Source organism: Opisthorchis viverrini (genome assembly GCF_000715545.1).
Source record: "Opisthorchis viverrini unplaced genomic scaffold opera_v5_295, whole genome shotgun sequence".
Lineage (NCBI taxonomy): Eukaryota > Metazoa > Platyhelminthes > Trematoda > Opisthorchiida > Opisthorchiidae > Opisthorchis > Opisthorchis viverrini.
Window position 1 is genome coordinate 1 of NW_008751952.1, and position 20464 is coordinate 20464.

Below are 20464 nucleotides of genomic sequence, written 5' to 3' on the forward strand. Positions count from 1 at the left end.
AATCAGAACCGATACTCTATTCGTAACAACCAGACAGTATCGTTTGCCCTTGAAGCTCAGCAACCACCCAGCTCACCCCCTTTCCACCCGTCCAACATAGCAGTGCAATCAACCCATCTACCAGTCCTCTAGCCATTGCTCCGTGTCTGCGGCAGCGAAGCATTAGTGGTGAACACCGATGTCATGCTGCCGATAACGTTCCGTGTCTAAACCATCGCCCAGAACAATTTAAAAAAATGTTGTTAAATGACCTCAAGAGATCTTATCCAAGTTGCAGCCTTTAGTGTCCGTACTCTATGTTAAATTGGGCAACAAGCATCTCTTGCTGAAACCTTGCTTTTTCCTACTGTCGGTGCATATTGTTTCCGAAATACGCACTTTGGTCGTGCACCTCAAACCGTTTACGAGCTTAAATGTTCCATATTTCATTCTTCGAATATTAGGTGCTCCCGACGCAATGGCTCGCGGTATCTACGATGTGGGAGTTACACTCAATTTAAGACTTAAAGTGCTTTATCTGACTGGATCCCAGTAAACGATCGTCTTGGTGTAGTGCAGTCTTGGCGTAGGCTCAAGATCTGTCGCGACTGATTCGGTCAGCGAGACGGACGGATACAGTAATCATGATGGGTGATATGAATCCATTTGGACAATTGAGCTTGGAGGGAGCACAATTAGGGGATAGATTTGGAGTCGATGCCCAACGTACTAATAATGGAGAGCCTATGGCAGTGAAGTATCGGTGTTGAACACTGATGTCAAGCTGTCGATAATGATGATGATGATGAATGGGGAGTGACTGCTTCAGTTGTGTGCTGATCATCGTCTGTTCCCGGCCAGTACGAACTTCCAACACAAACGCTCACATCGCTCTACCTGGAGGCTATCAACCGCAATGCAGTCATGAACTCAATTAGGCCATGTGGCCATGGAAGCCACTGAGAGCCTCAATTAAGATTGTCGTTCCTTCTGTCATACTGATCACGTCATTGTGCAGGCACGGTTATCACTTCGCTTTCCGTCAGCATTACACGTGCCAAAGCAGAGCAACTCCATCCATCAACTTCGGCAATTTTCGGTAGCTCGAGGATCGAGCTGGTCTGGCTAGAAAAGATACTAAAAACGCACAGTCATGAGTATGGCGAAGGCTGCTTGGAGACTGAATAGAAGCGAGTTAGAGACTATGCTCTTGGCTCTCAGGAATGTTTGTTCAGATCATCCGACTCGACTAAGTGAGCACTAGATATCCTCGAGATCAGATTTTATTACTGCCAAGAAGGCCACACCAACAACCACTGTGATGTCATGCACAGGTCACTCACACACCGCGCAATCCGGAACATGAAAAATGACATAGAAGGTTGATGAATTTCCAGGGCCCAGGAGATGGAGAAGGCTCTCGCTGCAGGCAACAGCGGTGCCCTATTTTAGCTGATTTAATCAACCGGTCAAAAGAAGACGAGTGTTAGCAAAACTATGTGCAAAAAAGGACAAGGTAATTCGCTCAGAAAATAGTCGTCTTGAAAGACGGGCTGAACATTCCAAACGGCTAAGTTGGCCTCCTTCAACACAACCGCTGGAAGAACCCAGCGGGCCTGAATGGAACGTCGACACCAGTGCACCGTCAACAGCAGAAATCCAGCATGAGATATCACCCCTTTAACGCGACAGGGCACCCTGGACTCTTCAAAAAGGATAGTGAGGTCCCCGTGAACAGTCTGACGGCCATACTTCAGATTCGAAAGGAAAAGAGAATATCAATGGAGCGCAGCGCCCGTACAGTGATTCCAATCTTCAAAAAAGATACGAGTATATGGTAGGCTTCTGCCTGAGTTTATTGCGTTCAGTGGTACAAGACTGCTTTTCTCGCCTTTCTTCAACTTTGTGACTGATATGCTGCTTGGAATTTCTCAAACTGCCTCTGAAATCTCGGGGTCGGAGTGCTCCATGGACGTTCACCCAAAGACATTGAATATGCGGACGATATTGCTCTCCTTGGTTCAAATCCTTCAATGTCCAAACCAGTTTAAGTAACCTAAGTAATTCTGATGCACGCTTTGGCACACGCTTCCAACCTGCAAAGTGTAGAGTGATGCTACAAGACTGTGTGGGGTCAAACCCAAATCATATGGTTGCGGACGAGCCGATAAACTTGCTTATCTGAGCGGTGAACTGCTGGAGATGGGAGTAGTTTTCGAATCGGGAAGGCCATGACAGTTTCTGCCAACTTTCGACATGTACAGCATGACGTGACGTCAGCTCGTCTGTTAATGACAGAGTTTACACTGTGGCTGTGCGATCCAAACTGCTCTATGGATCAGGAACGTGTCCCCAACGCGCAGGAGCATGCGAAGGTTGTCGGTGTTTGACCATCGGTTTCTCCTAAGAGTTGGTTGGGTTTGGTGGGAACATCTGATTAGCCAGATGGTTTTAAGAGAGGGAACTCTCCCACGATAGATGAACTACTCACACTTCATAAGCTACGCTGGTTAGGGCATAAAAAGACCGTCTGCCTAGCGAGGCTCTTTTCGCTCAGCTCTGTGCTGAGTGGACGGGACTAATAGGTGGGCAGTGTATGACCTGGCAGCGAAGTGTCAAGACACTAGCCAATGAACCGAATCGGACCGACAACTGCCACCACCCTGGATGGGGACCGCGGAACTCAACTCACCAGTGATTAATGAGACTTGCAGACATGGTCCACTCACTCAGTCAGTGGCGCTTGTGAATGGATGCGTCGCTAATCAGTTTCCGAATTAACTGAACCTGCCATCGTCTCCAATACCTGGCTATATGTCCTACACTCTCACACTTTCTGATGATCAAAAGTGTAGCAGCTGGAACCAATATACCCATAGTACACAGATTATAGCTGGAAAACTGGCTGAACTGATTGATTGATTAATCTCACGGCTCTGCTCTCTCTTTCTCTCTCACACACACACGCACACACACTGTTCCCATAACCCTTTGTTAGGCAAGACCATTAAGCCTCAGCGAAATACATCTGAGACCAAAGATGACGTAGGCGGGCGGATTCCGTGCGTGTTTAAGTAGAGTGTGTGGATACCTGATGGACAAATAAGTCTATCAAGACCACTCCGTCAGTCATTTGACGGTTTCGCATACGGCTCCTTCGAAAGTGCACACCATGATTTTGTCGATGACTAAACCAGAAAGGACAACCTTAGTGAAGCCTACTAGCCGTAGAGGAAGTGTCGGATGGATTGTGGTAAACCCAACATGAGAAGACAGAGCACTACTCTTTGGGTTTGTACACGCAGAAGGCTTGATTTAGATCAATGTGACCCAAACCAAAGTGAATGTTTCGGAAAGACCGACGATCAAGAAGAGAACCTTGTCGTTGATAACTAACAGCTACATGATCAACACGGCCCAATGACTGTTCGCCAATTGGAGGACGCCGGGCGAGGTAAATGCGACAAAACTAACAGAAGTGAGGAACAGTTGGACACAAAACTGTTCAACCTGAATGGGTCAAAAGATCAAAGTCTTGACGAACTGGTGTCCGACTTGCGTACAGAGGCATCCGGTGACCAGGACATTATCCGGACATTTCTGGATGGATAAGAAGGTGATCAATTGAAGATGAAAAATTTCCCCTGTTGGATCAAAGCTACAGTTGGTTAACGAGTATGCATAAGCAATAAACGAGGGCAATTAAGCCAGTGAGTTGAACGAATGTGACAGTGATAGCTGTTTACGGGTATCCATTCAAGTAGGCAAGTTTCGGTTCGAGAACTGTGAATCATATCAAAGCGAGCGCAACTTGCCCTAACAACCACAGATTCACCTAGAGAGTGGAGCCGTAAGCTCGGCCTTGGATATCGTATTCGGGTTTCCGGAATGAGAAAAACGCTTGCGTTCTTCCCGAGCGATTTTTCTGGTGACACGACGCAACCAGCATGGGACTCTCACTTCAGGTCATGCTGGTCAGTAGCATCTGTTGCATTTATCGAACTGGAAAATCAACTAACCCAACATTCGCAAGTGTAGGGACGTACAGCACATTCCACTCTCATCTTCCGAACATTCTAGTTGGGGTTTGCCCTTGAAACGCTTCTATTTCCGGTGAAAACATGTTTAGCTGTTTTTCTGTTCGCTGAACTGGACAATTTAGTCGTAGGCGTTTCATTGCCAACCGAGGTGACACCATAAGTGGCCAGTGAGTTGGCAGTGCAAGGCATGTCGGCGTGTATAATCTGAAAAGTGCTGTGGCTGTTTACAAGACTTTTGACAGGAGCGATCTACAATCGGACTGCCGGCTTGGATGGTTGCCTAGCTTCCTCTTCGGTTCACTCCAAATGACCCGTCACTCGTCGATCAACCTTCTGTTCAACTGTTCCGTCAGTTCAATTTGCGTTATACGATTAATTCGATGATTCTCTGCTTGATCGAGGGTTACATAGAAATCATTCAACCGTAGCATCCTTTCGGTGCTTAACTGTCGTATCACTCAAAGGAGGCACGAGGGTTTGGATACTGCCAGGTTGCCCAAGCCTAGACAGGGGAAGTTGAAAGACAGAGGTCGGGTTCGAACCACGGATCTTCCAGGCAGTAAATTCGTGCTTCAACCACTGGACCATCTCGCGCCAGATCACAGGGAATGAGTATCAGAGGGCAGTCTCGAAGTCTATTCAGACGCTGATCAATTAGGCGTTTATCTAACTATCCGACAAACCGGAGCGACCATCTTAAGGAGTAATCGTAGTCAGAAGCTTCTCCCCCGCATCCACAAGCACCATGCAGAACTACCCACATCTACATCCCGATGTCTACTTGCCGCTGACCCACTATGCACTGACGTTATCTCGGTTAGTGACAACATTTGCGGCAAAACTATCCAGTCCAAGAGGCACAGCAGCTTGTACAGCCTAAGCTAACAGTATTCTCCTCGAAAGAAAATAGGTTTTTCTACGAAGAAATGTCGAACTACCTATCCTCAAGAAACAAAACTTTACGCTAGACAGTGTGGACAGCAACAGGGTCACTGTGCACTACTTTCCCAATCCCACAAAAAGATGCTGAACAGGTGAATTCAGTGGAGGGGTGGGTAAGGTAATGGAATATGGCATTAGATTAGTTGAATAATTTCGAAGATTAATGTCAAGTATATCACACAATCAGTTAGCACGCAGGGCGACGTAGCTCAGACGGTGTCTGAAACAACTTCAATGGTTTGACGCTAGCTGCTCTGTGCGCTGGATCATCGTACGACCCACAGAGATTCACAAGAATCTCAACGCGGTTCTTACATAAGAGTTTCCGGAGCCTGGAATCGCATCTCATCCAATCGTTTATGAAGTTTAAGCCACCAGCTGCAGGCTGAGAGCCATGTGCCTAAGTTTGACGGAGACAAGAATCCGTGGGTTGACCAGGGTATATCGTCTGTGCCCTAGACCAAGTAACAGAGTCCTAGCTAGCAATGCATGTGTACGGAAATTATTCCTCTTGTTGGTGTTGTCGGCACCCTTAGTTACTGTGAGGTTTCCGGCATCATGGACATCAACATTTGGCACCTACATACAGCCGCAAGCTTCATCATAAGGATCTCCGAAGTGAGGAAACGACACAAAAGGGACTAGTTCTAGCCAAATGCAAGCCCCGTGAATATTCTCAACAAAGGCACCGCGAACTGAAATCGGCCGGTTATTACAGATTACGACTAATCAAAATTGTTTGCTTGCCTCAAAGGACCCAATGAACTGCATCTTAACAGCGTAAACGCACGGACCGATGGTGCATAGCTGTCGCTAACTGAACGCAACAGGATAGAGGATAACTGGACCGGTATATGCATGTTACTGTCGCCCCCAGAAAAACCGCAGTGAAATGCCGCCTTCAGTGTACCCCGCTGTAGACGGACGCTCACTGTTGTTTCTTGCAAATCAATCAATTCATGTGTGAGCAGACTGGTTAGCTAGCTGGATTAGGTTGAATTCGCATCTCAACGGACTGAAGTTAGGTTGACTTGCAGAATACAACCAACATGTATCGTACCTTGAAAGAGGTACATTATGAGACATACACAAAAGGCCATCAGTTAAACATACGAGTCCTCGTGTTACAGATGTCTGTGGTGGCGCCATGAACATAGCCTGGTTGTGACTGAGACGAGCACGGGCGAAGTTTTGGGACTACAGACTGGTAGTCTTAGCCGCGCTCAGGAACGTGAACATACCTTTGAGTCCCGATGCCAGCGCACTTCAAATGGACCTTAAGGCAGCAAGTTATTAGTCACAAGACTGATAACTTCCCCTGAATGAGAACATTCCGAAGGGAGTTGACACCCTGTGAGAAAATGCTGCGATACCAGAGAGCCGAATAGCGCCCAGAGCCTAGGGTAGATAGTTACCCACAAGCACGTCCCAAAAAGACGACCACTGTCCCTCGAATAAGTTTTCGGTGCTTTTGAGCTTTGACAACAGCAAAATTACGCACCTGGGCTAGTGCTTCCTAGCACTGACACCACAAAATGCAGTGTCACCTATGCCCCTCCCGTGAGACAAAGACACCGAACTACAACAACCAATCCGACGAGGTTGACTTCGACAAATACTTCGACCCAGTGTACTAATCCTTCACAAAAATTTCGTGCTAATACATAGGCAGATATATGGCATTCATTCGCGACTACCGGCTAAATTAGACCTCGAATAATAAACAACAACAGGAGCAAAATAACTTACGGCAATAAATCCACCTGTCATTGTGACAAGGGACCAAGGACGGCCTAAATAACTCCTGAAGGTCATTACGAAAATATGGCCGGGCGTTTCGTTTCACCCGCCTCCCATCGATGATTAAAACAATCCTTCTCACTGGTTTGACGAGAGTTTAGATGGTAGGTGAGCTCGTCTTTTGGACTATCTTGTTTGGATATGTCAGGACAATAATTTTCTGTTATCAGAAATTTCTAAGTGGTGCGAGCTGAAGAGTGCGTGCGGGCTCTGATGTACAGGTGCTCATTCCCCACCTTTCCCACCGGTGGAATTCTGTTTCCAGTGAAATAAAGGGGCATTGCTCGAATAAATGACAGTGATGTATTCTTACACAAGGCCAGTACAGAAAAACTACCTGCGACATATACATATGGGGAAATGTGTTGGGAACGTCGGGTGTAGCATTAAAGTTCATCACGCTTTGGCATTTTACTCTCGATAGTTGGGAGAGTGGGCCAGGTCATTGGACATGAACTGTGCTTGTGTGTCTTCCACAGTGATGAAGTTACAGGTGACCTGGGAGATCCCGATTTTGGAGCATGGAAGAAAAAGTCCTTAGTAAGCTTCGTAACGCCGTTGTGATTTTTTCGAGAGTGAAGTCAGAATACCAGACCGCGTTTAACTATACGGTTACCGCACATGCCTGGAGGCTTGGTTGTTCGATGGTTTGTATATAATGTTGCGGTCAGCCAGTGATCCGAGGAATTGGGCTAAGCAATGATGTGGAGCGCTTCAGTGTAAAATTTGGGAAAATGACGGTTGGGGAGAATAATTACTGTCTCTTTGTTTGAGCTTTTTAATTTCTAGTGTACTAGCCCCGGTTACCTCTTCGGTCGAAAGACGTTTTGTAAATCTGTGAAAGCAGTTTTGCGCAAACACATGTAAGTCTCCAGAGACGTGCATTGGACTAGAAATCAGTGTAATCATTACCCTGCCCCCGTAAGGTGGGTATTTACCGGTGTCGAACGTCTAACAGGTGGCAGAATAGCTGTGAGTTTAGTGAAGTTTACCGGGTGTATCACAGCTCCGCTACTAAACGCTAAGCTGATCCAAGAAACTAGCGTCTCCGCATTGAAGCAACACTGGGTTTATGCCCATGAAACACACCACGCGCAGATCCGCAATGCACCATATTTCGGGATCCTGGCGACCTAATGTGTGCGGAGCACATTGAAGCGGTCCTGTGGGGAAGCACAGCAGGGCAGCGATTGTGTTACCACCCACACCTTCTGCTACCTCGTGTAGTGAAATAGCGCTAGATTTTTACTGGTATAAAATAATCGTCGAGCCGATTATGGGTTCCAAAACAGTTCCCCAAGGCTCCGTTTTGGAAACACTGCTGTTTCTATCTATGTCCACGACCATCCAGACGTTAGTTCATGCCTTTTTTGCGGGCGAATTGAAAATGTCAGTGCCATATGAACGGATGCAGACGTTGGAAAGCATTGGTCGTCGGATCAACACTTTTCTCTGAATGACGAAAAGTGTGCCCAAATGTCATTCGGAGTGGCCTGAGTGAACGCCTTTTTCGTGTAGCAGATGACGTCGCGAAGACATCCTAGATGCTAAAAGAATTCGGGTGTCTGGCTTGCTGCGAATGTTTATCCGCACTACGTTGTGGGCAATCGGCTCAAATGGCTTTCGCCGTTCCACGGCTGAATAGGCACACGTTCTCCCGTAATACTCACGCGGACTTCCAAATACTAGACGGAGGCTTACGTCAGACCATTTTTGAACACGCCAGCCAAGTTGTCTGCTCAGTGAGTGTGTCCAACGAGCTGTTGCGAAAATGGCTGCAGGCCTTAAATCTATGAACTATGAAGCGCTTCTGGCGGTGTTTGACCTCTCTCCCTTAGAGTATCGCCACCTCGGATGAGAGCTAATACTTACTTGTAACAAGTTTGAACTACGTTTGTCAGACTTTTCAATGTTGGTTCAAATCCTTTCAGGAAGCTGCTGCATGGGATAACCTTTCTCCGGCGGTTGTCTACGCCCCATCTGGTACCCAGTTTAAAGCGCTGTTGGACGCTTGTCGTTGCGAGTCCTCGCACCGGCAAGCTTACTTCCCCAAGCTGAGAACTTAGACAGCAGTACTACACCCTTTTGTCGCTGGTGACTTTCAGGTAAACGGCAGCCACCGAACGACAAGAACAGGACAGACCGGGAAAAAGCGGGGGGGGGCTCGATCCTCTGCATCAATCCGTGAATCCGTGAAGCTGATCTGTGAGTAGATCTTTACCCGTGTAGCACACAAAAAGTCGACAACCTTGCTAGCATCTCCAACATTAGAGCTTTGGGCTCAAGAATCCCAGGATGCATAGAAATATGCAGCTTCCGTCTCCATGACACGTAACGAGAGCTCTCTGTTTCTGAAGTTGGTTAAATCTGTAATGGTCAGGGCGTACAGGGGTTGGGTGGCTGTGTGGAGCCACATAAGTGAGCGCCAACGGTTCACACGGGATTCTATGCCCTGTGGGGGCAGCATAACAGACAGACCACGATCCGGTTGAAGGCTGAAGTGGCCTTGATGGCTGTGAACAGAAAGCTCGTCTTGGGGTCCGCGATGCATTCAGTTTAGTCCGCGAATAAAATTTAGCCCCGGTACTTGATACTGGTGTGGCATTAGTTGGCCTTCTGGGTATGGCTTGGATATAACCGTTTTGGGTGCGGAGATGAAGTTTCTTCAAAAGCCGAACACAAGCACCGCATATTTGTCAAGCTGACAATAGAATCATCTCAGGTGCTCAGTATCAGTTCCACCGGGCCACTGTCTTCGGTTGTCCATTGTGGGTTTGTGTAAGACGTGAAGTAAAAGACACAAGGGCGTTCCAAATCGTCTCTATAGTAGCAGGTGGCGCATCCCTTCGACTTATCTAATGGCTGTTTTTAGATGACACCTGGATGGGTTTGCTCCGTTTTAAGAAACCGAAGTTGCACCAGCGTGCCTTCATAACTAGCGCTTACCGACCTTTTTGCTGTGCCTACTCTTTGCCTGGAGCCGACAGCAGCAGCTCATTGACTATTGGCCCATGTTTTAATGTGTAATTCACACGGCAACTTCCAATAAAGCTACAGTCCCTCCCCTGTTGCTCTGAAGCGCTGCATCTATCACCACCTACCTATCTACCAAACGTTTTCTCACTAACCACCCCTTTGAACAACTCCCCCTGACGGGACGTTGTGACTAAGCCTAAAACTGCAGCAGTCCCCTGTGTAACTCGCTTTGCAAATACCTTGAATAATGAATCTGAAGAATAACCTCGTTCCTCGTTACCATACCAGCCAGATCTCTACCCCACCATAAACAAGCATTCACTTTCTCACCCTGGCGTACACCTGCCGATCCACCGACGCTCAATGCAAAACAGAAACTACGGAACCTACTACTAACGCTGGCATCTTGGATCACCATCCGAATGAGCTCCATAACTGCCAAGCAGAAGCACACTTACAATCGTTCTATGCCTTTTGCACTTTACCGGCAAGCTCAGCCAGTCGTTGTTTGCTTGAATATTCAAAGCAAATTTAGACCCATCTGGACTCATCTACAGCTTGACGTTATCTCTCCAATTGTGATAAACTTTGCGTTTTTTCAGTTACTGAACTCTATGTAATCTGATGACTCCTCACACCTATATGACTCTAGTGATTCCATCCCATTAACTCCTCTTCTGAAGCTCTACAATCCGGCAGAAGATGCAACAAGTGCCTTTTACGGTTGTTATCTATTCCGCCTGACCTCCTGTTTAAGTCCACTCGGACCTACAACCTAATCGAAATTAACTGTGATCCTGCACCGGCTCGACTCTGTCTGCGTCAAACTTCTTGTTTAACTCAAGTCAAGCCACCAAGGGAACACGAATCTTCTGCCCGCAACCACAATAGCGTCGTCCATGCCTGGGCTTTCAGAAAAACGGAAGTACGCTAGTGCAATGGTTGGATGGCACTGTCATACCTGGTCTGATGGCAAACTCGGCTATTCTCTTCATACCTCGACTACTTCACACATTCCCACCATATCGGATCATTAATTGCCACCGAGAACGAACTGCTCGGCTGATCTCAAGCCCCTCTGAGACCAATCTGTTATAATCTGTCAGAGGTGTTACTCAGACTATACCTTGTCGGTAATGCAACACAACATCAGTTTGTTCCCGAACACAAACCCAACCACTTTATTTAAGGGGCTCGTTTGGCCTTGCGCCATAACTTTCTCTGCTTCCCCTGAAAACATTTACCGCTGACTCCTTTCCGACAGCGATACCAAAAAGATTTTCCTGCTTCAACGTACAAAATACTTCTGATACACAGGTTTTCATTCTCCACAAGGTGAAATTCTGCACCTCACCATACCCGCTCGGACTGTTCATGACTTTGGGCAACAAATTAACTATCGAAAGTCACCCACAATCTGCAGCGGATTTTAGTTTTATTTCCAATGAGCCAGCTATAGCACTTAAATACTGGTGTAGGGAGTAAAGCCCCCCACCACGGAGTTGTTTATTATCAACCACCAACTAAACGGTTACAAACTGTTGAACAGGAACGTAAACGTCCCATGTGCGCCTTGGTTTTAGAAAGTAACCATTTTCATGCGTCTACTCGAGCTTTCGTGGATATTCATTGACTAGCATGAGATTGTAAACGAATGCTGCACAGCAGTTCCACAAGTTCCGTAATAAACCCACAGTTCGTTAAACGCGAGGCGTAGGAAACCACACGCTAATTGCATGCCCCATCAGTGGTATACACGAACAAACTAGTACTTTTTTGCTTAGTTGTTTTGGTGCTTTGATTTTAGAAATTTAAATGCATATTCACTTCATGTCCAAGCTATCACAAAGCTCTACCTCCCGTCTGACTGTTTGCTTCATGCAAGTATGCGGGCGCGCCTTAAAAAGAGCAATGCCAATACACTTCTTTCTTTGCCACTGCGCTATCTGGAGAAATTTCATCCATGCATTCCCATACTTACACCCGCGCATCAGTTTGTTATTATCGTAAAAATATCACAATCGTCAAACAGTTTCCGAAATCATCTGGTGCTCCCTTCAAACATCTTGATTACTCCGAATAAGCGAAATAAGTGCGTGCACTTTTTTCACAAGAGAAAGTTAATTGTACTAGGCGCGCTAGGGCAATGGCGTCCCTTGATAAGACTGAAGTTTTACCTCTTAAACAATGATTAGACTTCAATCACGTGAAAAATACTTAAAATCGATTGGGTAGTCGTCGTTTTCTAACACGTTTGGTGACAATCGGTGGGTTTATTGCTGGGCAAACAGTGCGGTTCAACCGCGACTCTACGGACTGCCAAAAATCCACAAGGCAGATGTATCGGTTAGGACAATAGTGGATGGTATAGGCTTTCCGCCGCATGAACTGGCCAGATTCTTAGCTGGTATACTAAAAACCCCCACGGGAAAATTAAGCACCTTGATTAGGAATTCTTACGACTGCCAACAAGGTCGCAAAGCTTTCTCTGGAGATGGACGAAGTCCTCGTGAGTTTTGACGTAATCTCAATGTACACAAACATCCCTAGGGCAGATGCTTTGGAGGTAGCCAAGAGGTTGTTACTGGCAGACACGACAATCGGGGAACGGACACAGCTCTCGGTGGATGAAATAGTTGAGGTCATAAGAGTGTGTTTGAATCCTGATAAGTTTGTTTTTGACATAAATGTTTACTCACAAGGACAAGGCCTTGCAATGGGATCTCCAATATCCCCAGTTTTAGCCAATATTTACATGGAGTATTTCGAACAAATAGCCTTTGCCGGATATCACTGTCCACCCAAAGTGTTTTGGCGTTATGTTGACAACACGTTTGTTGTAATCAAAAGAGATAACATGAACAGCTTCCAAGACTATCTTAATAGTTTAAACCCACACATTAAGTTTAGCATGGAAGTAGAGTCCACCTAGGGCACATTACACTTTCTGGACTGTATTACACATAAGGTTGGTGGGAAATTGAAAACGACTATCTACCAGAGACCAACAGACACAGGAACCGTCCTAAGCTATTCATCAACATACCCAAAGTCCGCGTACGCCAGCATTGTCTCATCGATGTTTTGTCGAGTTAGAGCGCTGTGCAGAGAAGAGATTGACCGGGCGGCAGCTCAAACTGAGATTGCCAACAAACTTCAAGAAATGGGATACCCAGTGAGTTTGATTAGGCGTCAACTGAGGAAGATATTGGCTCCAGTATCTAGACCCAGTAAGGAATGGAGTGACACAGCAGTCATTCCATATAAAGCAGGGACATCGGGAGTTATTCGAAGATTTTTTAACTTAGCCAAAATTCGAGTAGCTTTTCAGAAGGGAAAAACCCTACGCTCAGTCTTAGTGCAACTGAAAGATTCCCTGCCGGTTGAAAGGACTAGGGACTGTGTGTACAAAATTAACTGCAACGATTGCGCTAAGGTTTATACAGGAAAAACTGCCAGGGAATTGCACACCAGAATTGGTGAGCACAAAAGAAGAATTAATAAACCAGCAAGGAAGGCAGAAGAATACCAAACGCTGGTCAAAGACTCAGCGATGGCGGTACATTCTTTAGACACGGGACATAGAATAGATCTGGAGAATGTGGAAGTTTTAAGACGGGGACTGCGATTCACATCACAGCAGCTGATAGCCGAGGCGGTGGAAATCACCAATCATTACAGCGTGAATGGAATCGGGGGTGTGGAGCTAGCGAGAGTATGGAAAGGGGTCTTAGATAAGCCGAGTTGACACGTGACGGTGTGGTTATCAATCCACATAGGATCATTAGAAAAAACGGGATGTGGGGGGGGTGGAAACCCCAACCAACCAAGGGTCACAGCATCTCTCTTACACAACTATCTTAGCACTAACTCACCTACGCAGACTGACAGAAGGTTCAAACGAAGTTCAAGATGAACCGTCAAATGAACCGAACCAGAAGAACTAGACCCTAGACTGGACCCAAACACGTGTAGTTTGCCCCACCGACCGAACACATGTTCAACCTCTCTAACACACTAAAATCCCTCGGCCGACACCTGACAGAGAGTTAGCTTGACTTAGCTAATTGGTTCTCCTTCCGCCTTAAATCTCGGAACCTAGTCACTTGGCCTGACGAAGCTTTTGTGTCAAAAGCGAAGGGTTGCCCAGAAATAAATCTACCGATTGTCACCAAACTTTTTCGAAAATGATTAGACTTTTTTCCGAATGATTACCGATGTACGTTGATCTAATTTTAATGTAATTTCACGTGCCTCGTGACTGCAATCAACGGGAGCAAGGGAACAACAACGAGCATCCGAAATTTCGAAGCACGAGGGTGTCAGGCTAAGTCATCGAGTATAATGCTAATGCTCTAAAATTTTGAGAATTCGTTCCCGTTTTCGTCCCGGCATCTATGGAATTCAAATTGGGGTAAATGTGAACGAAAGTGTGCAGTCGCACTGAGGACCCAGAAGCGTAATACTCCGGATGGTATCAGTTGTGGTGTGCGTCAGTTTGCTCTATAATGTAATTTGTGTTTCTCTGTCGGAAAATTGCTCTACTGGAGTCTGCATTCGTCGGAACTTTAGTATCCTACACTGTATGACACTCAAAATTGTACAGGAAAACTTCATGAAACGAGGTCCATCAGATTAATACTATGCCCGCCAGACAATAGAAACGCGGCGAATCTCCACACATCAAGAGCCCAGGGTTCTCCGGACGCCGCAACGAAGCTAATCAAATTTATCACTCATACCTGGATTCAAGAGGTCCAAAAGAAACGAAAACTAATAACTCTTAATGTGCATTAGGTGTTTGTGACTGTGCCATGTTATAACAATCAAGTCACGCAAGAACGAACACGAGGTAACGAAGACACACAAGAAGTGATAATAGAAGTCAGTTGGCGATGAACGCTAACGCTGAAAAGGGGGTCTTACCAACAAAAGCTGGCAAAACCAAACATTTCTGTCTAGCCGGAATGTCTCTGCGGCCTGTTTTCCGCATGTTCAGGCCATCACGCCATCTATCAAGAGCCAACCAAAATAAACGTGGTCGATTTTCGGAATTTCGCAGCTAGCTTAGTCAGAGAGTGTATCCCAATATTTTTCATCCACACCATTATATTTGCATGTGCAAATTCTCGAGGTCATCGAATAGCTCACGTCTAATATAGAGTGAAGATATTAGTTCAGTCTTCGTTGCCACCTTAGGACGCATACCTAGAAATTTCTTTATTAGCATTGTTTGAGCCAAGGAGATGTTTACATAAAGCTTTCTTTCCGACGGCATTTACTTAAAACCTTAAAATCTCCCGAAGCAGTCGCAACTGTACCGAAATTTGTTTGAACTCACTTAGGGTCTACTTTAAACGCGGACTTAATATTTTCAATGGCTGGCATTGATCAGCATGATGTATTTGTAGAGACGGTGAGGAGTTTTGTGGAAAAACTGGTTCCTTCACATTGGATTTTGAAAGTACCCGAAAAAATATCAGCAAACTTGTGAGTACTTTCCTAAACGAAAGACAGTTAAGTCATCTCTTTTTTGCACAAACTCAAAGTGCGGCAGTCATCTGCAACCTATGTAGGAAAGAGTATCATATTGTCGCAGGAGGCGTCACACCAAACAAAGGAATTCGTCGCAGCTGGTAAGGCTAATCGACCTTTTACGATCGCTAGAGTAAAAAGCACCAAGTTATCTTCCATTTCTATGCTGAACGTAGTTTAAGCCTCCCAAGAAATATTGTCGATGTTCTCTGAACGAACTCATCCATTTTGTTACATCTGACAAATATAAGGCAAGCGAGCGTTATTGAACTATTCACCGGGGTGAAATTAGCATTGGCTATCCTGTAAACAGCATCTCCTATTTACATATCGGTGCGTAATTTGAATATGCTCGGGTTTGATTTTAGAACATATTCCGTAAACTGGCCATCATGTACAAATGGGGGTGGAAATTCCCCGTACTTGAACAAAACGTTATAAGCAACGTACCAGTGAAACGCGCATTTTGATTGGGTCAACTACCCTTAAAATTCGGAGCCTTAAATCTCCAAAGTTTCAGCGAAATTGATTTCGGTAAGCTGCACCTTTGTCACCTGTCTTTCCACTCCGCGCACAATCACTGTTTGTGGCTACGTCAACATCGAGGCGTTGTTATCCCTCGTTACTTATCTCAAACCTCCAGAGTCCGCAAGTGTCCCGTGTGGCAAAACGAAGCGCTTCCCCGAGGAAGGGTACCCAGTTCTCCACACGAGGTGTTTAAATTTGGTGTCGTATGTACAGCTAGCGAGACCCAGGTAACAGAGAACTACTCCAGAAGGTGGTTCGAGGCGGTGCAATTAGGCTATTTGAAGGTAGCTATACGTATTGTCATCGAGCACCGGATCTGTCACTGAGGTGTGCAAGTCAAACGTATGCTGATTTTTAATTGAATTCCAAAAACAATTTGGTGTATAAAATGTCTATAAGAAATGTACCACAGTGCCTGATTACGAGGTAGTAGGCCCGAAAACACTGTCGTGAGAAACCCTTTGTCGCCAAACGACGTCATCACCATAGTGGGGTGTTATGAACCCGGATCAATTTATTGGCACAGAGCAGTGTCATCAAGGTGCATGTAAGTGTTTTAGCAGCCGAGAGGTGTTTCAAGAACAAACAAGAGTTTTGCTGGTCATTAAAACATTCCGGTCGTTAGGCTTGGGTTTTACTCAGTTAACATAGTTTTTGAACTGATGCTGTATTCCAGTAGTTCAATTGGGCGACACGCAGAAACATAAGGCAGAAGTCATGAAAGAGAGGAAATAGAGGCGATACCTGCCGCACAGGTCCAATTTTAAATCGAAGAGCCCTGATAAGTGCTGGTAACCTGATTTCTGCACGGAGTAGATGTTTTACCACGTGTCAATGGTAAGCAAGGGTAATTCAGTGAGGGTCCATTTTTCTAGGGATAACGGCTAAGAAAAGCGTCTAATTAACCAAGTGACGAATCGCATCTTGTTTAAAAAAAGACAACAGGCACCAGGCAGTGTTCTGTGCTGATGGACGGAAGCTGATGTAAAATTTGAAATTACTACCGTTGTACTTACAGTCCGGAAAGTGAGTCTAATAACATTGACAAAAATCTGGACGACAACACAAAGGCCGTTGTTCGCCTGGCCTTACGTCTACAGGTTGGCCGTGGCAATATTACTATTATGGCAACAACCGCTTCTGGTGGTTTTAGATTACTCTTTAAAGTGTCAGAGCCTCTGCTAAATACATCCGACCACGCGTCGGTCAATGGTCAAATTCTTTTTGAGCATTTGTGCAGGTGAGCCTGCAACTGGCTGTCTTATCCTAACCAGCTTATCCAGCAATGACGAAGTGTATGCTTCACCTTTGGAATCAGTCGGGGATGGGGCCTGCAGGGAGAGGCCAGCGAGTGCAAAACAATGTTATTGTTCAAAGGTGCCGCAAATGATTCAGTAGTTTAGCAAGTGGATGTTTGAGTTCGTCCGTCGGATGCCCCATGCTATTTTTGAAAGCCGCATCCCATAAAAGGGTTAAGATCAAGGCCGAAAGCAGCTATCTATACATTTTGACGGGACAGAAGGCAGAATGAAGACTATTCTAGCGTTTATTAATAGCGATGAAGACCGTACCTTAGGTCAAAGTTTCCAGAATTGTTGAATAGGTTGATGAACTTATTTGGACACAATAGAGACGGAACCGAGACTCAACTTGTCCGCATTGACAAAACAGTGAATAACAAAGATGTACGAACTTTCTAATGCACGGTATACCTAATGTTCACCGAAAATGTAATGCCTCTCGGTCGAATATGCTGGAGGAGTGCACTGTATCGATGAAGAAGGTTTCCAAGTGGTTAGTCGGAATGGGAAGTAATACCTGCTTCCTGGACAAAATGTCGTGAGCAACAGATCCGGCCAAATTCAACTGAGTTTTACTTTGGAACCAAATTAGTATGCAAATGAATGTATTGTGCCTTCGTTATCGGATGTTATCGAGCTTTATTGAAACCTACGAACCTTTGCGGACGCTGGCGCCCTTAATTTACTAGTGCACCTGTTTGCAAAAATGCATCAGGCCTTCATGCCTGGACCTTTGATATTGATTAATGTTTCCTGTTTCATAGATCCTGTTGTTTCAGGCTGAATGAGAATCTTGTTATTTAGCTTCTGAGATGCAGCTTATTGTAACCCCAGGTGATGACGTACTTTTAGTTGTTCCCTAGGTCAACGTTATGTGGCTGGTGAGGGATTTGTCAAAACATGTTTGTTGTGGGTTGAAAGTAGCGTCTCCGGTCCCTTCGTCTACCGGACCTTCTGGCAACAGAACGACACCTATAGATGGGGCTCCGTCTTTGGACACGTTCTGTAATCCACAGGAATGGTGTGTGTTGCCTCCAACTACAGTCAGTTTCCTTAGTTGTTTCCTGCATTGCCTGTCTTTGGGAGTGCCATGATTATATATTTGACAGGTTGTAAACACGAGTCTCGATCAGTCGGGCAGTGCGACTGTACAATTCAACAGTTAGTTGAAACTCTAAATTTGTTGTGACGAATCCTTGGCTCGTCGGCCGTCCTAATGGCTTTTGAGTTTTATGAATGCTTCTGGCTCCCACTTAGATGTAAGATGTCTTTTATGTAGTTGACAGCATGCTTACTTTGCCGGATGGTTGTCGAGAAGCCTCCGTTACGGCTTGTTCTGTCAGTGCATTTTATATGCTGTCGAGGTCAGTTGTGAGATGTGGTCCTGACAACAAAAGCGAGTCCCTCCGTTGCTATGTGTTGCTCAGCTGTACTAAGAAAACAAATGGGTAGGTCGTTGGTTCAACCGTTGTTTATTTAGGCAGCTTTCCTGGGCAAACCTGTTTATTTTGCTATATAGTTCCGTTAGTCACCGAACAAAATTACTTCGTGTGGATAATCATGAGATTTTCTTACCTAAAAAGATGACACTAGGCATTAGCTTTTATTGACCGACCCAACAATCTGTCATATTCCATTGCTAAGTCCGGCGCACCTGAGTGGTCTGAAACTGGAAATGCGACAGAGATTCGGCTGCATATGCCTTAGAATCGAGAGTAATTCCTACCAAGGACGGTCTGATGACAAACAGGTTAATCCTAACGGCAAGAACGTCTGTGTTGTGCCTCCAGTTCAGCTTAAGATGGAGGCAACCACTGGTGGTTAAAGTTGTGAAGTTGTCAGCTGGGCGAATCGGTGTACGTGGGATTTCTTCAGATGCTTCTTCACGTACCATTTCAGAATCTTAAGTGTGTTAAGATATAAGTGCTGAGCAATGAAATCATTGTGTGGCGATAAGCCCAGCTGGTGCGAAAGAGGTTTCGCGATGAGTGGTCGCTTAAACGGGTAGTCTGATTGGTAAGCACGTATTTTCATCGCTTGGTATGGAGAGAAAGTTGGAGTTTGGCCTCTCCACATCATGCCTAAACACTTGATCTAACGATTTCACAGTCGATCAGCTGATATACTCGTCTGATTTCCCGGCTCGTTCATGAACCTGCAAGCTTATGCTCGAAATCCACTTTCTACCCACGATAATACAATGAATCTCCCTGGTTTGTCGAAAGGGGTTATTTCTCCGGTCACCGAGGCCAAGAAGCAGAACTGTAGCAAAAAAACGCTTATTTTGATGTGAGGTGAAATGGTAATTCTTATTAGAGGTCATGTGCTCTATGTGGGGCCAGTCTACGCTGATAAGTAGTGAAGCACTGTACACCCGTGTCACTAGTATTGAGGCGCATCAGCAGCGCTTGTCACGGAACCTGGAGAACATTAAGCCTGCGACATCCCGGCGGGTGCCTGGGTATTTACCAGTTTGGCAAAAAGCCGCTTATCGGCAGTGTGTTTGGCTCACACTAAGACAGGATAGCGTCATCGTTCACCGCTTCCATAGCATGTAATCACGTGTTAACTGAATCACATATTTACTGTAAGCACGTATTAACTCAGACAGAGTAACGTTTAGTTTGTTTTGCGGAAGTGAAGTAGTAAATTTGAGCGGGTTTAGTCATAGAGCAGCCAACTGTATGTATCCATTTGGTGCATACTGCATCCTACCCTGAGCGCATGAAGACTCAAGCACAAGTAGGAACATCAACCGAGCATACATACACCTAGAATTTTCTCAAAGTTGTTACTCGAAATAAAAAGTGGCAACCGACCACAGTCCCTAAAATTTACGGATTTGTGAAAATTTACCCAAGATATTCTGGGTTCAGTCAGGAGGCGAAGATCAGCGTTTGGTAACAATAGTGGGAGAGCGCGATGGGCCTGGGTCTGGCCGCGAAAATTAAAAAAAAGATGTGCGCATTTGAAACTCGACTGTATCTGCTTGCACGTCTCTCATATGACCTTATAATGCCTCTCCCTTTCTCTCCCTATTGCAGGTACCACGGACGAGCCACCACGAGCCCCGGGCAGGAAAGAGTAACCCTCTTGTACACCCCCCTGATTGACATTGACCTGACTTTGTACCCCGGTCTGTGGCGTTTTTGTACCTTTATTTTACTTCCATAATAACACTAGGTATTTCATCAATTGCATAATCGTTTTTTGTTTGAATACGAGAAACTACAAAAAAACGCGCCCTTGTACAATTTCACATAATACAAGCGTGGTCACGTGCTTCGACTCTCTCTTCTGATTTCGCTCGCACTTGCAGCGGTCATTCGCGAGTCTCATATACTAACTCTGGTACTCAAAACA

At 45.6% G+C, this 20464-nt stretch overlaps 1 protein-coding gene across 1 annotated transcript; it reads left to right on the forward strand.

The window, feature by feature from the left end:
* Positions 1 to 3399: 3399 nt before the first annotated feature.
* On the forward strand, positions 3400 to 3591 carry T265_09659 (hypothetical protein; the record flags this gene model as incomplete). Its single annotated transcript, XM_009175808.1, has 1 exon — positions 3400 to 3591. One exon carries the CDS (start codon positions 3400 to 3402, stop codon positions 3589 to 3591), a length of 192 nt encoding a protein of 63 aa, XP_009174072.1.
* Positions 3592 to 20464: the final 16873 nt, after the last annotated feature.